Genomic DNA, 18,681 nt, shown 5'->3' on the forward strand with positions numbered 1-18,681 from the left:
GACCATCCCTTTTATGATGGGGTGAGATATTCATTATTTCTGCTTCGGAAAAAAGTAACCACCTGTCCCCATTCTACATGACTACATTCTGTTGTACAGGATATGGCCTGGCAGCAACACATTTCCTTGATCACTGCCTTCATGACAACATGATGGGACAATCAAACCTTTTGTACCTGATCAGCTGACTAAACTCTCCCAGTCCCCGGTCTATAACTAAACCGACATGGCCTAAGGCAGCAGAACAATTTGTGAACGAAAAGAACTACCCCGCCCGATTTAGCACATCCACTTTTTATCCTTCTTGGCTCAATCACCAGGTGGCAAGAAAACCCTTCCCCAAATCGATCCTATCACTTTTGGTGCAATGCGCCAAGTTAATCCGCCTGTAATATCAGTGCATAAAATGGAACTATTTAATGGGCGTACTCTGATTCCAAACCCAAGTTATTCGGCTTTCCGTTATTCTTTCCTCTCATGTAACTTTCTCTTCACCACTCCCCCAACTGCTCTCTCGGTCAACTGTTTTTCCTTCTGCGACTCTCACACTTTAACCACTCCCTCTACAGCTCTCTCATCCACTCTCTCACTCAATTTTCTCGTTCTACGACTCTCGTATCTTACAACTCAGTTATCTCTCCTACCTGTTTACACACACACACACACTCTCTCTCTCTCTCCACCCCCTCAAGTCGCTGAAGAATGCTAGCGAGCCGGAGAACACGAAATCAGAAGCATAATAGAAAAACATCTAAGTTCGGCTTGGACTGACCATACATTCTGATTCAGTATTCAATTCTACTCTTCCAAATCCATCGAGTCCCGAAAAATACTGATCCTAAATCCAAGACAGCCCAAACGCCTAGCAACCTTCAGTTCGTATTCTTGTACCTTTCACTTCTACATTCCAAACGCCAGCTTGACCCAGAAAGCTGACAACTGAAACACCTTAGGAATGTAAATAGTGCAAGGCAAACAAACTTTACCAAAACAAAGAAATCTCTATTTTCCACGCCGCTATAAAAATATTAATGCACAAAAGATATGAAGATTATTGCTATAGTAACAGCGGTGATGACGATACCGATGAGTATGGAAGGTCACAGACCATGTACAGCACAACGTATCAAGACGCTCATTTTTACAAGTGTTAGAAATAAATTGACATATTAGAGTGCATGTCATTTTATTTCAATAAGAAAAAAAAATACAAATCATAAGAATGAATGGCCTAATATATATTTACGGATTGTCAATTCTGATGCAATTTCAAATATGATTACATGACGATTACGATACGATCTTTATTCCAACCAATTATCCTCATCATCAACTTAGTGTCTATAAGATTGTAATATGAGGATGTTCGCGAAATCGAAAACATAATATGAAAATGTTTTAATCTTAAATTACTGCAGTGCTCATCCGAACTGCTAGCGATCTCGCACACAATCCCTAATTAAATTTTCAACTCGTCTCCCAATGCTTTGTTTGGATAGTTTCACGAATAACAAGCAGTGTTCACCCGTATGCAATCCCTGTGGTAGCATACTCATTGAATATAGTTTCGTTCAGTTTTAATAATTCAATATTTTCACAAAACAAGAGATGCATAAGAATAATGAAATATAACAACACATTGGCAAATATGGAATGTATTTGATACAATATATTAACACCCCCTCCCCCATCCTTCCACAAGCGTTTTTTTTTTCACGCGAGTCCGTAAACCTGTCTCCCCCACCCCCCCCCCCCCCTCCCCTCACCGAAAGCGCAACTCCGCTCTATAGAGATCAGGTAGCGCACGCCATTGGTCAAACAACAAGAAAGAGATGACTATTCATCGATAACAGTCGTTTACTAGTACGTGAATATTCACCACACAATGACGACAAGGGACATGGAATCGCTCATCCGAGGAGCGCTTTCTTTCTATTGGTGGTATGCACTACTGGTGGCAACGACACAGACTTCTGTTTCCTGTGAAATTAAATCGAAGGGGCGGTTCACGCACAATAGCCATCTTTCGCACTCCTCACGGACGCTAATAATAGGATCCCCTAACACAAAAATCAACGTTTAATCATACACTTGATTTTTAAGATTGATTGTACATTATAGTCAATAGAATCAAACGTAGAAAACTGCTCTACAATCAATGCTAAGCTTTGTGTTGCAGGGGGGTTACAGGCCCTACAGATCTGCTTTTCGTGTGCAAATTTCTTTCCCGCCACACCCGCACCATACATGCATGTACATTACGACTAATGGCTGGAGATATTCGAAATGCAGGACCTAAAATAGATTATGACATGGATAAGAAAGTGGTTTTTCAAACAAATCGAGTAAATATTGAGTGAGGAAAAAGTTACTGAATTAAGGCTTAGATATAGATCATAACAGTCCATCGAATCGATATTGCATTTAATGTGGATTATTGGTGGATCACTGGCAATTTATTTCATGGGTCAGATCATCTCTCATATGTCTCCAGCCTAAACCATCTCGCATGCGTTGATATGTACACGGCATAGGCAATAAGCCTAAACGTGCTAAACGCGTCTGAACACCAGTCAAATTTGCGGGGTTTTTCCTTTTGCTTATTCCTTCTACACAAATAATATGTCTCTAGCACACAATGTAATGGGCATTATGTTTTACTTTCCACAGAAATGGGGGATTAGATTCTAATTCCCGGGGGGACCACTTACATTGATAAGTGGATACCAGGCGCAACCATGGGGTTTCGAAAAGCACCCTAAACAAGGGAAGCAAGTCTTTTCCAGATTATGAAAATGCATCTCTAAACAAGTATTCAGCTTGTGAAACCCTACAAGTATCTGTACTTGTTTCATCTTGGAAAATGTATGTATAAATTCAATTCTGGTGCCCTTCCCTTAGTTTTTCATGACATGTTTATAAAGAATCAAACTATCCATAGATATCCCACTAGACAGTCTGAAGAATTTCATTTACCTTTACTAAAAACACATTCAGCACAAAATACATTCATTTTTGAAGGTCCTAAATTTTGGAATACTTTGTGCATAGATTTGAAAAAGTCCCCTTCACTCGCAGTCTTCAAAAGAAAACTTAAGACATTTTTATTGGCTACGTATAAAACCTAGCTCTCCTTGTTGTACTTAGATTGTCCCTTTTTTATTGCCAATATTATCACTATTATCATGATTATTTTTGTTATTAGTATCATGATTACTATTATTATAGCGATTATCAATATCATTAACATTAATATTATCTCTATTATTACTGTCCTTGTTATTATTGTTGGTATCCGAAGAACTCGTCACCACTTCTCAACCAGGCATAAACTTTGATCCGTTTCCTTTGCGCGTTTACTATGATATCCTTATACATCACCTGTGAAACATTTTCTTATGTTAGTCCACATGCAGATATGTTGTCCTCATCGTCTCTCCTCGTTATTCTTCGTAAATTACTAATTTCATGCATTATGTTATTGTTTAATTCACATTTTTCTTCCCCTCTTTTGGCCACTATCATTATTTTAATTATGTTATTTAATATTAATGAATAATTTGATATGAGGGGTCCACGATTTACAAGCACAGCTCTCCATTTCCAGCATGTTATTTTCAGCCACAAATATATCATGATCCATATTGAGGTTTCAAATGTATAATTTAGATGAATATATATATATTGTGTTACATGTTTCTTTATTACATTTCAATTGTTATAATTGTATTTATGAAGGATTTTGTCTACTGTTTTGTTGGAAATGAGAAAAAATCAAACTGAAAACTGAAACTGATATAGCTAAATCAAATATCTGATACGGGAGTTCAAATGTCCTCGTAGGTTCAAAGTGTCCATAAAGCTATATCAAATATCCGATTGGGGAAACCAAAATTCACGTAGAGAACTTGAATGTCCAGTTAGAGAGAGTAATATCCCATTTGGGAAAAGAAATGCCTGTTGCGGCAATTTCCATAAAGTTATCGAATTTATGATAAAATGTAGATTGTTGGTTAATACTTCATGTAACCAGTTATAACTTCTGTCGTAGTCAATGTTTTTATGTATAAGTTGAATATGTTTAAGTATAATGCACCCCTCGCCCTATCTCTCTCTCTCTCTCGCTCTTTCTTTCTCTCTGTATACTTCCTGTCCACTTATACATTACTGTAATGTAATATAATGTTTATGGTTAGTATGTGCAGTGGTATACCTGCTTGACCAACCCAAGCGCACTAAGTCCATGAAAATCACTTTGGTCAATAGAGAGTCCTTTGTTTCTTGTTTTTGACCATCCACCTTGGGGGATAAGCTTGGGCGTGGAGTGGGGTATGTAAAACAAAGCCTCAATTGAATAGAAGTCAAGATCATAGACACACATGCTGTACTGGTGTGCTTGCCATTAAGATCTCAACATTTAAGAAACACTTTTCAAGTTATGTCCTGAGGAAAGTTGTCAAAATCCCAGAGAGCCAAAAGTTGGTAAGTTACAAAACTTGTATAACTTTGTAGAATACATTATTGCTGTTATGATCATATATATATTTTGTTGTATAAGTATTCAAAGTTTGTGTAATTTTCTGTCTAAATTCATGCCTGAAAATTGGCATGGCGAATAGTTTTCATGATTCTCTTTACAGTACTGAACTATATGCATATTGTATTATACTGTCTGTAGCAAGCATAGTGAAGTGAGAGATGCTGACAAAACTATGAACCTAATTTGAGTTATACAGGTGTATTCCACGTTTATTGAAAGGTTAACTATAACCAAGTATTTTATTTACTTATTCACTTATTCATTATGATTTCTTTTTACAACAAATACGTATATTTGATGTTGTGCACACAGGGTACAAATACAGTTTATAATTATTTCCTTATCATATACATTTATATTATTAAGTTTATACCTGAGTTAATATCATTATTATTATTTCATTAGTTCAAGATAATTAATCATATTTGGACTGTTCACTAAATAATTATATCTGTATATATATATCAACTGCTGATAAATGCAAGCAAATTACAATTAATTACATTCATTTAGAGTTTGAGTCAAATTCGATCAATAATTTGTGATAACTGTTCTTACAATATGAACGAAACTTATAATATAATAATGTTTTTATTTCTTCTGTTTATTTATGACCTCATAAGGTACACAAAAACAACACATTTCTGAGAAGGCTACATTGTTAAAAGTTTAAAGACCTAAGATACATTCTATTGAGAATCTATGACTACAGAAGCACAGAGTTAGTCTTGATTTTAGACCTTATAATGTAGATTTATCTATTTATCATTTTGCACTATGTATTTTATTGATTTACTATATTTTATTTGCATCATACCCTTCATGCCATGATGTTATTGTAAATATGTATATATTTTCTTGTCTGTCTCTTGCAGTAAACCACGTATTGTGAAACATGCACGTATTGTGAAACATGCATGCATTGTGACACAAACACGCACGTACACACACACACACATGTTCTCACGCTCACACGATTGACCACACCCATACACCCGCTTATGATACGTCGCACACAAGGTGCATGTATATATTGAGAATAAACGTTCATTCAACTGTACAAGGCGTTGCTTGGATTTATTCTTTGTCGTCGGGTGTCGTTGCTGATGTGCGTTTGAACTTTGTCGATTCTGGGGTTTGATTCTGCAGCTACATCTCAAAGTTTACAACTTTTGGACGTCCTCACAGTTTATAACTTCGGACGTCTTCGACTGTGTATCAAGGTGTGAATGAACGCAGATCTTAAAATGGACGTCGCTGCCGAGAAGGACGACACAAGGTCGACATCATCGAAGGCAGCATCAAGGGCCAGTACAACTGCCAGCACAAGGCTGCGGGAAGCAAGAATAAAGGAGGAGCTCGCAAGGAAAAGACAAGAACAATTGCTCAAACAACAAGAACTTAGGAAAAAGGAATTCGAACTGAAAGAGGAAATGGATAAAATGAAAGCGGAAAACGAACTGGAGAACGCCAGGGCTGAAGCGGCATTGTGGCAAGAGGCCGAAAATGAACAATATGTATTAGAAGGTAACAGAAATTTGCCTCTTTCGGGAATGCCTGAGCCTGACATAGATCACAGAACGCAGGCATGGTGCAACCAACAGGCACAAACTCCTGAAGGGGGCAAGGAAAATGTATTGAATGTGAATGCAAATGATTTTATCCCCAATACAGACAAGGTTGTGGCGGGTGCTCAGAAGGGGCAGGCAGGCCATGATGGGGACAAGAAAGGTCAAGCAAATAAGGTGAGTGATCTAGGAATTGCAAATATGCTTGCTATGGCTATGAGTTTGCCAAAACCAGATATTCAACCCTTTTCTGGCAATCCAGTCGATTACTGGAAATTCATGAATACCTTTGAGGTGAACATAGGGGATAAGGTGAATGATGATAGGATGCGCTTAAATTATCTTATACAGTTCTGCACAGGTAAGGCGCGCGATGCCATAGAAAACTGCATCCTTCTGGAAGCGAGTGCAGGATATGCGCGTGCGAAGCTAATTCTTCATGATCAATTTGGTCGCAACTATATTGTCGCCCGCGCTCATGTTGAAAGAGTTTTAAAACGGTCACATATACGATCTAGTGACAGCCAAGCCTTGTGGGATCTGGCAAGGGACATGAGAAGGTGCCAGATCACAACATCTCAGTTAGGGTACACTGCAGACATGAGTACGACAGAAACCTTACTCAAGATACAGGAGCTCTTACCTATTCACTTACAAGGACAGTGGGCATCGAAGGCCCACTCACTTATGGAACAGGCCGTCATCCCAAATTTCAGTCACATGACTGATTTTGTGGAACAGACTGCGAAGGTGGCCAGCAATGTCTTTGGTAAGCACATTGGCAGGGGTCAGCCTGGTAAACAGCAGCCAGCAAAATCCTCAACCAAACCAAGAAGTGGTGCAGTTTTTAGCACTGCAAAAGAAGCCCAAACTGCTAAGTGCCCTTGCTGCAGTATGACTGGGCATGGATTAGGAGACTGCGATGACTTCAAAAGGAAATCATCAAAGGAGAGACACGCTCTTGTGAAACAGAAGAAGCTGTGCTTCAATTGCTTGAAACCGTCCCATGCAGCAAGGGATTGTAAAAACAAGGGCGTTTGCAGAAAAGAAGGATGCGGCAAGAAGCATCACACCCTAATCCATCTTGACTTCCAGCCAAAGGAGGATAAGGATCCTGAACAAGGAGAGCTGCAACTTGGGGCTGGGAACTCGAATGAAGGTACCTCCCATGCGGTTGGTGGCAGGAGGGCAGTCTCCTTAAGAGTAGTTCCTGTCAGAGTTGTTAATGGAGATAAAGATGTTACGACATGGGCGCTCCTTGACAACGGGAGTGACGTATCGCTCTGTGAGCATGGTCTCATACATGAACTTGGGGTGGTCGGTAGGAACACCTCCTTCAAGCTGACAACTGTGAATAATGCTTCATCTCAGAAGGGGATGGAGGTGTCTTTGTCCATCCAGAGCCTCAATGGCGATGTAGAGTTAGAAATACCTTCTCTATGGACGGTCGATAGGTTACCAACTTCACGTCAGAGTATCCCAGTTCGAGAAGATGTGGACAAATGGCCACATCTTCGGGGAATAGAACTCCCGAATGTAGCTCAGAGTGACATAAGGTTGCTTATTGGCTCTGATGTCCCTGAAGCATTCTGGGTAGAGGAAGAGCGAAGAGGTAAGAGGAAGGAGCCCTATGCAATTCGGTCACCACTTGGATGGACTGTTATGGGACCAACAAGTTCCAGGTTTACACCCAGAAATGGCTCGGTCAATAATGTGACCGTTGGAAGCCAGCTACACATTCAGCTGGGAAGGTTCTGGCAGATCGATAAGATGCAAGGAGATGAAGCAAATCTACCTACTGAGTCCACTGAGGATCGGAGGGCAAAAATGACTATGGAAGGCTCAGTCACATTGACTGATGGACATAACCCTGCTGATGATGGTTCCAGAGGAGTTCCAGCAACAATGTTGTCTCGATGGGTGGATGGCCCAGCCTTCCTGAAGAAAGGTGAATCTGAGTGGCCGAGGTGCCCCATTTCTCCTGAATCAAGGAAGAGTTCACTTGATGGCGAACTATCAGGAGAAGATCCCGAAGTCAAGAAGAATGTCTTCACGATTACTGCTGAGGACAAAGTCATTGATCCATTGATTGACAGGTACTCAACATGGGACCGGCTGAAAAGGGCAGTTGCGTGGATTTTGCGAGTCAAGGATCATCTTCATTCCCGAGTCAAGAAAGACGACTCGCACTCATTAACTGGTGATTTGACAGTCCATGAGTTGAAGAAGGCTGAACGAGCACTCATTCAGCATGTACAAAGGCAGGTCTTCCCATCTGCCTTTAATGGATCATCATCATCAAAGACTTCTCTCAGGAAGCTGAATCCCATTATCAAGGATGGGATGTTAAGAGTAGGAGGGAGACTTGACAGAGCTCCGATTGGGGACGAGGCCAAACATCCTCTCATCTTGCCAAATCATCACCATGTGACACGGTTGCTAATAGAGCACCACCACAAGCAAGTGGGTCATTCTGGTGCAGGGATGACATGGGCATCCATTAGGTCCAAATATTGGATCTTAAAGGGAGGCGCAGAAGTCAGAAGGATTCTGGGCCATTGCCTTCAGTGCAAGAGGAGGAATGTACCTCGCGGCACCCAGTTCATGGCAGATCTACCAAAGGAAAGGGTAACACCAGGGACACCTGTATTCCACAATTCAGGTGTGGACTTCTTTGGTCCCTTCTTCGTCAAGCAAGGTAGATCCCAGGTGAAAAGGTATGGCTGTATCTTCACATGCATGGCTACAAGGGCTGTGCATCTTGAAGTAGCCAATTCACTCGAAACAGAAACATTCATCAATGCTCTCCGCCGGAGGTTCATTAATCGAAGAGGCCAGCCGGCGAAAATCTGGAGTGATAACGGGTCAAACTTCCGAGGTGCTCAACGCGAGCTAAAAGAAAACTTGGCCCAAGTCAACTCCAAGAAAGTAAACAGATACCTGGCCCAACGAGGAATTGACTGGGAATTCAACCCTCCAGGTGCCAGCCACATGGGTGGCATCTGGGAGCGTGTCATTCGATCCGTCAGAAGGATCTTAGGAATCCTTCTGAAGAACCAAACGTTGACGGATGAGGGTTTCATCACTGTGATGTCTGAAGTGGAGGCAATCTTGAATTCAAGACCTTTAACTCCTTTGACTTCAGATTCAAATGATCTGGAGCCCCTCACTCCCAACCATCTCCTGTCATACCACAGGAACCTGACGGCACCTCCAGGCATCTTCACAAAGGAAGACTGCCTTCTACGACGAAGATGGAGGCAGGTCCAATACTTGGCGGACCAATTCTGGAGAAGATGGGTCAGGGAATACCTCCCCATTCTCCAACAGCGCCAAAAATGGACAAAGGAAGAAATTAACTTCAAAACTGATAATCTGGTCCTCATGGCTGATGACAGTCTCCCACGAGGTCAGTGGCCACTTGGTCGGATATGTGACACCTACCCTGACAAACATGGACGCGTGCGACAAGTTGAGGTGCGCATTGGGCCTAGTCAATACAAGAGGCCAATCTCTAAATTGTGCTTGCTAGAAGCTGCGAAATAAGTTACCAAATCTGTGCTGCAAATTTAATTATCGCATTCAACCATCATTCACTTTGTCGTCTGTGCTTATCCTATTTAGATTTAATATTTCGGCAATAATTTATATTGAAATGGCAGCTCATTGGCAATGGTAAGCAATATTTGATAAGTCCTAAACCAATCACTTTATTTGCATTATGCGGTAATTATTACAAAGGGGAGTTTAGTCAACAAGGATTAATTCAATGGTTATCTTTATTTCCTTCTTCAGAGTCAAGTTTATATGATAATTCAATAAGGAATTATTTTATAGTTTATTAGGCTTGATCTTCGTTAAATTAACTGCCGCATTAATAAGAATATTCGAAATGAGTCTTTGGTATAGAGCCTCATTTGGGGCCGGGCATGTTGCGGCAGATTCCATAAAGTTATCGAATTTATGATAAAATGTAGATTGTTGGTTAATACTTCATGTAACCAGTTATAACTTCTGTCGTAGTCAATGTTTTTATGTATAATTTGAATATGTTTAAGTATAATGCACCCCTCGCCCTATCTCTCTCTCTCTCTCTCTCTTTCTTTCTCTCTGTATACTTCCTGTCCACTTATACATTACTGTAATGTAATATAATGTTTATGGTTAGTATGTGCAGTGGTATGCCTGCTTGACCAACCCAAGCGCACTAAGTCCATGAAAATCACTTTGGTCAATAGAGAGTCCTTTGTTTCTTGTTTTTGACCATCCACCTTGGGGGATAAGCTTGGGCGTGGAGTGGGGTATGTAAAACAAAGCCTCAATTGAATAGAAGTCAAGATCATAGACACACATGCTGTACTGGTGTGCTTGCCATTAAGATCTCAACATTTAAGAAACACTTTTCAAGTTATGTCCTGAGGAAAGTTGTCAAAATCCCAGAGAGCCAAAAGTTGGTAAGTTACAAAACTTGTATAACTTTGTAGAATACATTATTGCTGTTATGATCATATATATATTTTGTTGTATAAGTATTCAAAGTTTGTGTAATTTTCTGTCTAAATTCATGCCTGAAAATTGGCATGGCGAATAGTTTTCATGATTCTCTTTACAGTACTGAACTATATGCATATTGTATTATACTGTCTGTAGCAAGCATAGTGAAGTGAGAGATGCTGACAAAACTATGAACCTAATTTGAGTTATACAGGTGTATTCCACGTTTATTGAAAGGTTAACTATAACCAAGTATTTTATTTACTTATTCACTTATTCATTATGATTTCTTTTTACAACAAATACGTATATTTGATGTTGTGCACACAGGGTACAAATACAGTTTATAATTATTTCCTTATCATATACATTTATATTATTAAGTTTATACCTGAGTTAATATCATTATTATTATTTCATTAGTTCAAGATAATTAATCATATTTGGACTGTTCACTAAATAATTATATCTGTATATATATATCAACTGCTGATAAATGCAAGCAAATTACAATTAATTACATTCATTTAGAGTTTGAGTCAAATTCGATCAATAATTTGTGATAACTGTTCTTACAATATGAACGAAACTTATAATATAATAATGTTTTTATTTCTTCTGTTTATTTATGACCTCATAAGGTACACAAAAACAACACATTTCTGAGAAGGCTACATTGTTAAAAGTTTAAAGACCTAAGATACATTCTATTGAGAATCTATGACTACAGAAGCACAGAGTTAGTCTTGATTTTAGACCTTATAATGTAGATTTATCTATTTATCATTTTGCACTATGTATTTTATTGATTTACTATATTTTATTTGCATCATACCCTTCATGCCATGATGTTATTGTAAATATGTATATATTTTCTTGTCTGTCTCTTGCAGTAAACCACGTATTGTGAAACATGCACGTATTGTGAAACATGCATGCATTGTGACACAAACACGCACGTACACACACACACACATGTTCTCACGCTCACACGATTGACCACACCCATACACCCGCTTATGATACGTCGCACACAAGGTGCATGTATATATTGAGAATAAACGTTCATTCAACTGTACAAGGCGTTGCTTGGATTTATTCTTTGTCGTCGGGTGTCGTTGCTGATGTGCGTTTGAACTTTGTCGATTCTGGGGTTTGATTCTGCAGCTACAATGCCTTATGGGGATTTCAATTGTCCATAGTTTGAATTAATGATTACTCGAACATTATAATTTCGTACTTTTCATCTTCCTCTTTTTCATTTTCTGTCACTCAGCTTTCGCTTTCACGTCCCGCTCTAATCATTCAAATTCTTGTCTAGATGTTGCTCAATTTTCATATCCGGTGTTGGAGTTGTCGGTATTCTGCTAGTTCCAGTGACACTTGTGACACGCTGAGAGTTATCCTGATTATCAATTTCAGGGAGATCGCTAATATCACTTGCGTACTCTCCATTGATAAAATTTATCAATCGTATTGGAGCACCCTATTTGACTTGCTCCACGGTATACAGTGTGGCGGCAACCAACTCAGTATCCATTTTGCTAAGTCCAACGGGCAAATGATCAATAATAACATCACTGCAACTGCTCACAGCGATTTTCTGCACAAGTCCAACAGTCAGTCTCGCTATGTGGGGGAACCGATGAGTTGAGCGTAACTATTTTTGCAACATTTGGAACACACAAACGAGCAATTATCATTCCACTTCTGGCTTCAGTTATGTATTCAAAATGATACAAAAAGTCAAATCCGATTAAAGCGTCGTCATGTATAGGGGCCACAAAAGCATTCCATGTAAAAACACCTCCATTAATGTTGAAATGGAATGTTGCCTGCACACTTACATCTATTAAGCTTTAGTCTGCTGCTTTGATAAGGATCATGTCGGAAGGTTTAGTGAGTGGAGGTCGGCGATGAAGTGGTATTTCATTGTACAATGTCTGGGAAATGATGGTTACCGCAGCACCAATGTCGATCAACACATTCGCATTGGTTTCATTCACCTTCCCTTTGACTGATGCTGACATGCAGACGGCTCCACTCCTTCTCACTTAAATTTATATATCTGGTGTGACCGGCGTCGAGCCGGATGACCCGGTCACCACTAGTTTCCCGACATCTGATATTGGGTATGTTGTGCACCCACATTGAATTGTTGTTCTGATTGACTGCACTCCCGCGCAAATAATGTCCTTTAACACCACAGTTGTATCATGTAGTATGACATTTGCTTCGCCTATATGTCGCACATCTACACTGATCATGTCCACGACTTCTTCCACGACCGCTGCTGCGATTGTCATACTTGAATGTCAGTACAGAGATGTAATAACACAGAGATTTAATAATATAATAATAATAATAACAGCAATTTATTATATAGCGCTTTTCCTATAATGGCTCAAAGCACTTTACAGTATATTATTACCCCGGTCATTGGATTCATTTTAATCCCGCACGAATAGTGCAAAATGTCCACTCCCTGGGAAGCATTCCTTGCATTCATCTCAGCCTCATTATGGCGCTGGCAAATTCAAAAATACAATATCTTTCGCATTCTACCGGGTACCAATTTACCACCTGGGTCCAGAGTGGCAAAGTGTGGATTTACGCCTTGCCAAAAGACGCTAGACAGCGGTGGGATTCGAACACACGACCCTCTGTTTACAAGGCGAGAGTCAGAAACACTACACCACGGCTCTTCCATAATATGTTAGAAAGCTCACTTACTTTCGGCGACAGTTCTGACGTAAGCTTTTTTCCGAATGCATTGAGACGCTTCTCCGTCACCGGGCTTGTTGAAGTTACTTGTCGAATTATTTATTCTGCACTGTTCATTTCCTCCTCCTTCAAACTCCTGTACATTTCGACAATGTCCATGGCTTCCCCTACCCAGGTCAAAAGAAACAGTCAAGGACCAGTTCATCCAACTGGTACCAGTTGATTCCAGCTAAGCGAACTGGTTTCAATATGGAAATTGGAATACTGGAATCAACTGGGATCCAGTTGAGAACTGGGGTAATAATATCCAGTATTGGACTGCAAACTTGCTCTAGAAAATCAATCCCTCAGACTCTTGAAATCTGTACAAAAATAACATCAGAGAATGACAAAAGTCACAAAACATATCTGTATGGTATTAAAACTAGAAATTAAATGAAAAAAATTATGTTACAAACTATGTACATGTAACAAGCTGTGTATTATTCTTGTATCATGTGTCAACATCGATTATTAACTTACACAGTAAATATGTATCCAGTTCTTACAACTTAGCTTGGGGACAAAATTTGAATATAATGCTATAGAAAAGAATATTCATGAGGATATGCAATTATGCACTGGACAATCAGCATATCTAAGTATTTGCCTTCAATGAATAATGTGTACACCTTTAAAGGAGTAATAGGGGAGTCTATGTTTTAAATTATTGTTTATTGAGATCTTGGGGCCCTCACTGCCTCTGAAGAGTAAACGTGAAACAGGTACCTTCCTTTACTGTACTGGCACTTGATATTTGCTGGTAGATGCGATGTATCTGAAGATTAGAAGAAGAAAATGGAAAGAAAAATAAAAAGTACAGTGATTAATACTATATTTCAGTGTTGTAAAATTCTATTTTCACATGAAGAAACTACATGGGATAGTAAAACTTCTTTCAAGTTCCACATTTCTATGATATTATAGATGATAGACAGCACATCATCATGTTTATTACAATATGTGGAGTAAGTTCACATGGCCTTGGGAATACTTCTGAAATTGATATCGCAGAGATGAAATTGCCCCCACCCTATACTTTTATTTTAATAATAAAGACATTGACTATGTATGTTTGCATACATATATGTGATAGTCTTATTTCTAAGTTACAAAGAGTCTAAAATTCATGTGAAAGACTTATCTACCGTGTCCCAAAGTTCAGTTCCAGGACACCTCTTCTGTTAATTGTATATAAATCATTAATCGGTCAAGCCCCACATTACATTAAAGAATTACACAAACTTAAAACCCAATCACACAGTCGGAACCTTGCGAAGTTCCACATATAATTTATTGTTTCAGATCCCATTTCACAAAACAAAAGTCAAACTTGGTGATCGTGCATTTGCACATGCTGCCCCCAAACTATGGAATAGCCTGCCAATCGATATAAGAAGCTCTCCATCATTGGATCTCTTCAAATCAAAATTAAAAACACATCTCTTTAGTTAAGAAAATATGCTGTATAGACATAAGTAAAAAGAGCTCTGAACAAGCGCAGCTGATTATATCCATATAAAAGCTGCGCTATATAAATTAATGTTTATTATTATCTAGGAGTCTATGTTGCACATTATCTGCTAGCATCAGAGCATGTTTAGATATGCAAGACAAATCTAAAAAAACAAACAATTAAATACAAAATGTTATCTAAGAGTTAATTATTCGCCTACGGTACCCCTACACATACTGGTAAGTCAGAGGTAAACAAAAATAATAATTTCCAAGAAAAAAAATTACCTCAGCCTCCGGATTTAAGACAAATTCAGGAAATGTTATTTTAGTTCAGACTAATTGTGCATGTTTCATCTTGGAGGTCAATCTGAAATTATACTACCAATTCCAATTCCACGCCATTGGTTATGCAAAAGCATGAAATAAAATGATGGGCATGGGCCTATGGCACATGTCACTGGCTAGCCTAGAGGATCCCATGATGATCATTTTTACTATAATTTTTACATTGTATTTTCATCATGAAGCCTAGACAAGCCTCCTATAAGGTTGCCGGTAAAACTTTTTCCCTAGGAAATCCACCTATCCCACAATGATTTTGGGGCAAACATTTAATTTGTCCATTTTGTAAGCCTTGATACTCTAAATGTGTACAAAGGTTAAAATAAAAATTAATCGTAAAATGTACAAATCGGAAAATTTTCTTACAAAAAGGATAACTTGCTTGAATATCTTGGTGTCCTCACTGCCTCTGTAGAGGTTACATGTGATAGGTACCTTCCTCTCCTGTACTGGCACACGTTCTTTGCTGGTAGATGCGATGTATATGTAGATTAAAGAAAAACAATGGAGGGAAAAATAATCAGTGCAGTGAATAACAATACATTTCAGAGTGTTGTAAAATTTCATTTGCACATGAAGGAAAATACATGGGATTGTGAATCAATGATTCAATTATAAATGATAAACAGCACATAATCATATTTATAAAAAAAGGTATGGAGTAAGTTCACTTGGTCTTTGGAATACATGTACTTCTAAAATTGATGGCGCAGAGATGAGTCTTTCATGTTTATAATTCCATGGAGCTCAATAAATGACTCTCCTAGAGGCATTTATTTGGCTCTCCTAGAATTTGCTCTCCTTGAGGCGCTCAATTTAATACAATGCTAAATTATTGTAGATTTTTCTTAAAATTGTAAATGCAACAGCTGTGTAGCTATTAATTAATCTGTGGTGAAACTAGGCCTGGGTCATTACGTTTACAAAATTATGGCGCTCCTCAAAAAAAATAATAATAATTAGGCCTAAAAAAGTGCTAGAATTTCATATTTTAAATCTTTAAATCCAACTGGATAGAACTGTCAGATGTTGGATAAACTACGTTTTGGATATTGGACTCGTTTCGTTAGAATCTACAGAACAGAACCGAACGGAGAATTTTGAGTAAGTGCTCGACGTCCATTTTTCCAGTATCACATCCGTGTCTAGTGTATTACATATGGCTGCTAAAGCTTCTAATTTAACCATCACAATGCCATCAGAGACGCAGATGTTGAAAGACATATGGCATAATATGCCAATTCTAGATACATTATTATCTAATATGCAGGCCATCAATACGAGAGTTGACGCCATTGACGAGAGAGTAAATGTTGTGAAAACTCATTATTCAGACTTAGACAACGGGTTTTCCTATATGGAAACGCAATTGGAAGAAATATCTTCATCCATCGAGGAAAAGGCTAGTAGATCAGCAATGGATGAGTTAAAGTCACAGATCATAGGCATTGAAAACCGCAACAAAAGAAACAACGTTGTGTTACATAACGTGCCCGAGATGGCTGAAGGTAATACAGTCGACTGCTCTACATTTGTGCACTCCTTAGCAACACAGGTGCTTGAAATACAACATTCTATGGAAATAGAGAGAGCGCATCGCACACCGATGGGGAGGGGTGCGCCGAGTCGTCAAGGCAACGAACGAAACAGACCCAGACGAATCCACGTACGGTTCCTACGATATCGCGATCGCGAAACATTTCTACGAGCAGCGTCATCTAAAGGAAAATCGCTTAAAATCAACGATTATCGTATCGTCGTAAGCGACGACGTCCATCAATCGACTCGTTAGGAACATCAGATATTGTTGAAGAAAGTTTGCGAGCTCCGCGCTGCAGGAAACTTCGCCTTTATTTCGTGGTCAGTTCCCCGTGTTATCAAATATAAAGATGGGAAAAAATATGATCCTGGCGCTTTAAAAACAATTAGGCCAGACGACCTGTAACTTGTTCGATTATTTGCAAAGGAAAATGTAAACACTGAGTGTCACATATGGAGCTCCGTACACTGTTTGGCAGATACTAATCATCAGTGCTGTTACTTTTTTGTTATGTATAATTTATGAGTAATACATATTTACAGTGTCCTCTACACATGATACAAAGAATCAATTTATTCAAGGATACAGATAGCAGAATAAAATTATTTTCCGAAGTGGTATACATGGGATGTAGTTTAATTAAAATTATTTTCAAACCAAAGAAAATAACTTTTATATATGACCAGTTTTAAAATCCTATCATTCATTGTACGTTGTATTGGGAAATTACGTTAAAATAAATATATATATATTTTTTTTGCAAAACCAAAGGGCAAATATATTCTGCTTACAAGAAACGCACAGTACAAAAGAAGGAGGAAGAAAAAATGGTTCTAATTGCAGTCAAGGTACCCTTATATACACTACTCAAAAAAAGTTAAGGACCACTTTTTAAAACGTACATAAATATTTTATACAAGGTGTTTTATTTCTGGAAATACCTCAGTACAACTGTCCTAAATGTCCTTAAACACGCTGTAATCAATTTCACGCATGGGTGGTTTCAGTTGTTGCACAATGTCTCTCGCATCACTGCACATCCTGAAAAGTGGGCCCCGAGGGGTATCAGCTACCGACATGAAGTGGTAAAAACGAATGTCTGAGTGTCTTTCAGGCAGTTCAGTAACGAGTGTGACCACCTCCTGCAGCAATAACGGCTTCACAGCGCTGTCTCATGGAGCTGATGAGGCGATTGATGTCTCTGACGTCCAGTGCATCCCATGCAGCCTCCAGAGCCACACCCAGCTGCTGCAGTCCAAGTGGATGGGCTTCGAGCTGCTCGAGACTCATCCCCATCATGTCCCAGACGTGCTCTATCGGGTTTAAGTCCGGGGACCTCGCTGGCCACTCCATACGCTCAATCCCCTGGCCCTCAAGGAACTCGGTCACCACCCTAGCTCGGTGGGCACGGGCATTGTCATCCATGAAAATGATGTTTTGTCCCACATTTTCTGCAAATGGCACCACTATAGGTTCAAGGACCTCATCCCTGTACCTCACTCCTGTCATTGCTCCCCCTGGGACCACGTAGAGACGAGTACGGTTGGCGTAGGTGATGCCTCCCCACACCATGACGCTGCCTCCCCCATAACGGTCATGTTCTGCAATACAGGGGTCTGCAAATCTCTCTCCTGGTCGCCTCCAGACTCTCGAACGTCCATCATTGTGGTCAAGGGAAAATCTGCTCTCATCTGTGAACAGAACTCTACGCCATTGCTGTCTGGTCCATCTGACATGCTCCCGGGCCCAGTTGAGACGAATTCTTCTGTGAGCAGGGGTGAATGGGACACACTGAGCTGGCCGTCTGGCATGCATATTGGCTCTGTGAAGTCGGTTACGGATTGTTTGAGTGGAAACAATCACTCCAGTTGCTGCAGCGAAGTCATTGTTGAGGCGGTGTGCACTGTGAAAGCGGTTGCGGAGGCTGAGATTCGTCAAGTAGCGATCATCTCTAGGGGTTGTCGAAACTGGTCGGC

At 39.5% G+C, this 18,681-nt stretch overlaps 1 protein-coding gene across 2 annotated transcripts; it reads left to right on the forward strand.

Moving 5' to 3' along the window:
- Positions 1-4,113: 4,113 nt before the first annotated feature.
- Positions 4,114-14,148, forward strand: LOC135157722 (uncharacterized). 2 transcript variants are annotated; one of them, XR_010296699.1, is made up of 2 exons: positions 4,114-10,562; positions 11,496-11,793. XR_010296699.1 is itself a non-coding variant. In XM_064114436.1 (2 exons), the coding sequence occupies exon 2, from the start codon at positions 5,770-5,772 to the stop codon at positions 9,652-9,654; it is 3,885 nt and encodes a 1,294-aa protein (XP_063970506.1). In that variant the 5' UTR covers positions 4,114-4,482; positions 5,416-5,769; the 3' UTR covers positions 9,655-14,148. The 2 variants fall into 2 exon arrangements, 1 of the variants encoding a protein (XP_063970506.1); XM_064114436.1 differs by having other exon boundaries at positions 4,114-4,482; positions 5,416-14,148.
- The last annotated feature ends 4,533 nt before the right edge of the window (positions 14,149-18,681 follow it).

Source organism: Lytechinus pictus, unplaced genomic scaffold (assembly GCF_037042905.1).
Source record: "Lytechinus pictus isolate F3 Inbred unplaced genomic scaffold, Lp3.0 scaffold_19, whole genome shotgun sequence".
Taxonomy (NCBI): Eukaryota; Metazoa; Echinodermata; class Echinoidea; order Temnopleuroida; family Toxopneustidae; genus Lytechinus; species Lytechinus pictus.

Excerpts from the sequence above, each read along its gene's own strand:
- LOC135157722 (XM_064114436.1), top strand. The coding sequence starts at position 5,770 with ATGAACGCAGATCTTAAAATGGACGTCGCTGCCGAGAAGGACGACACA.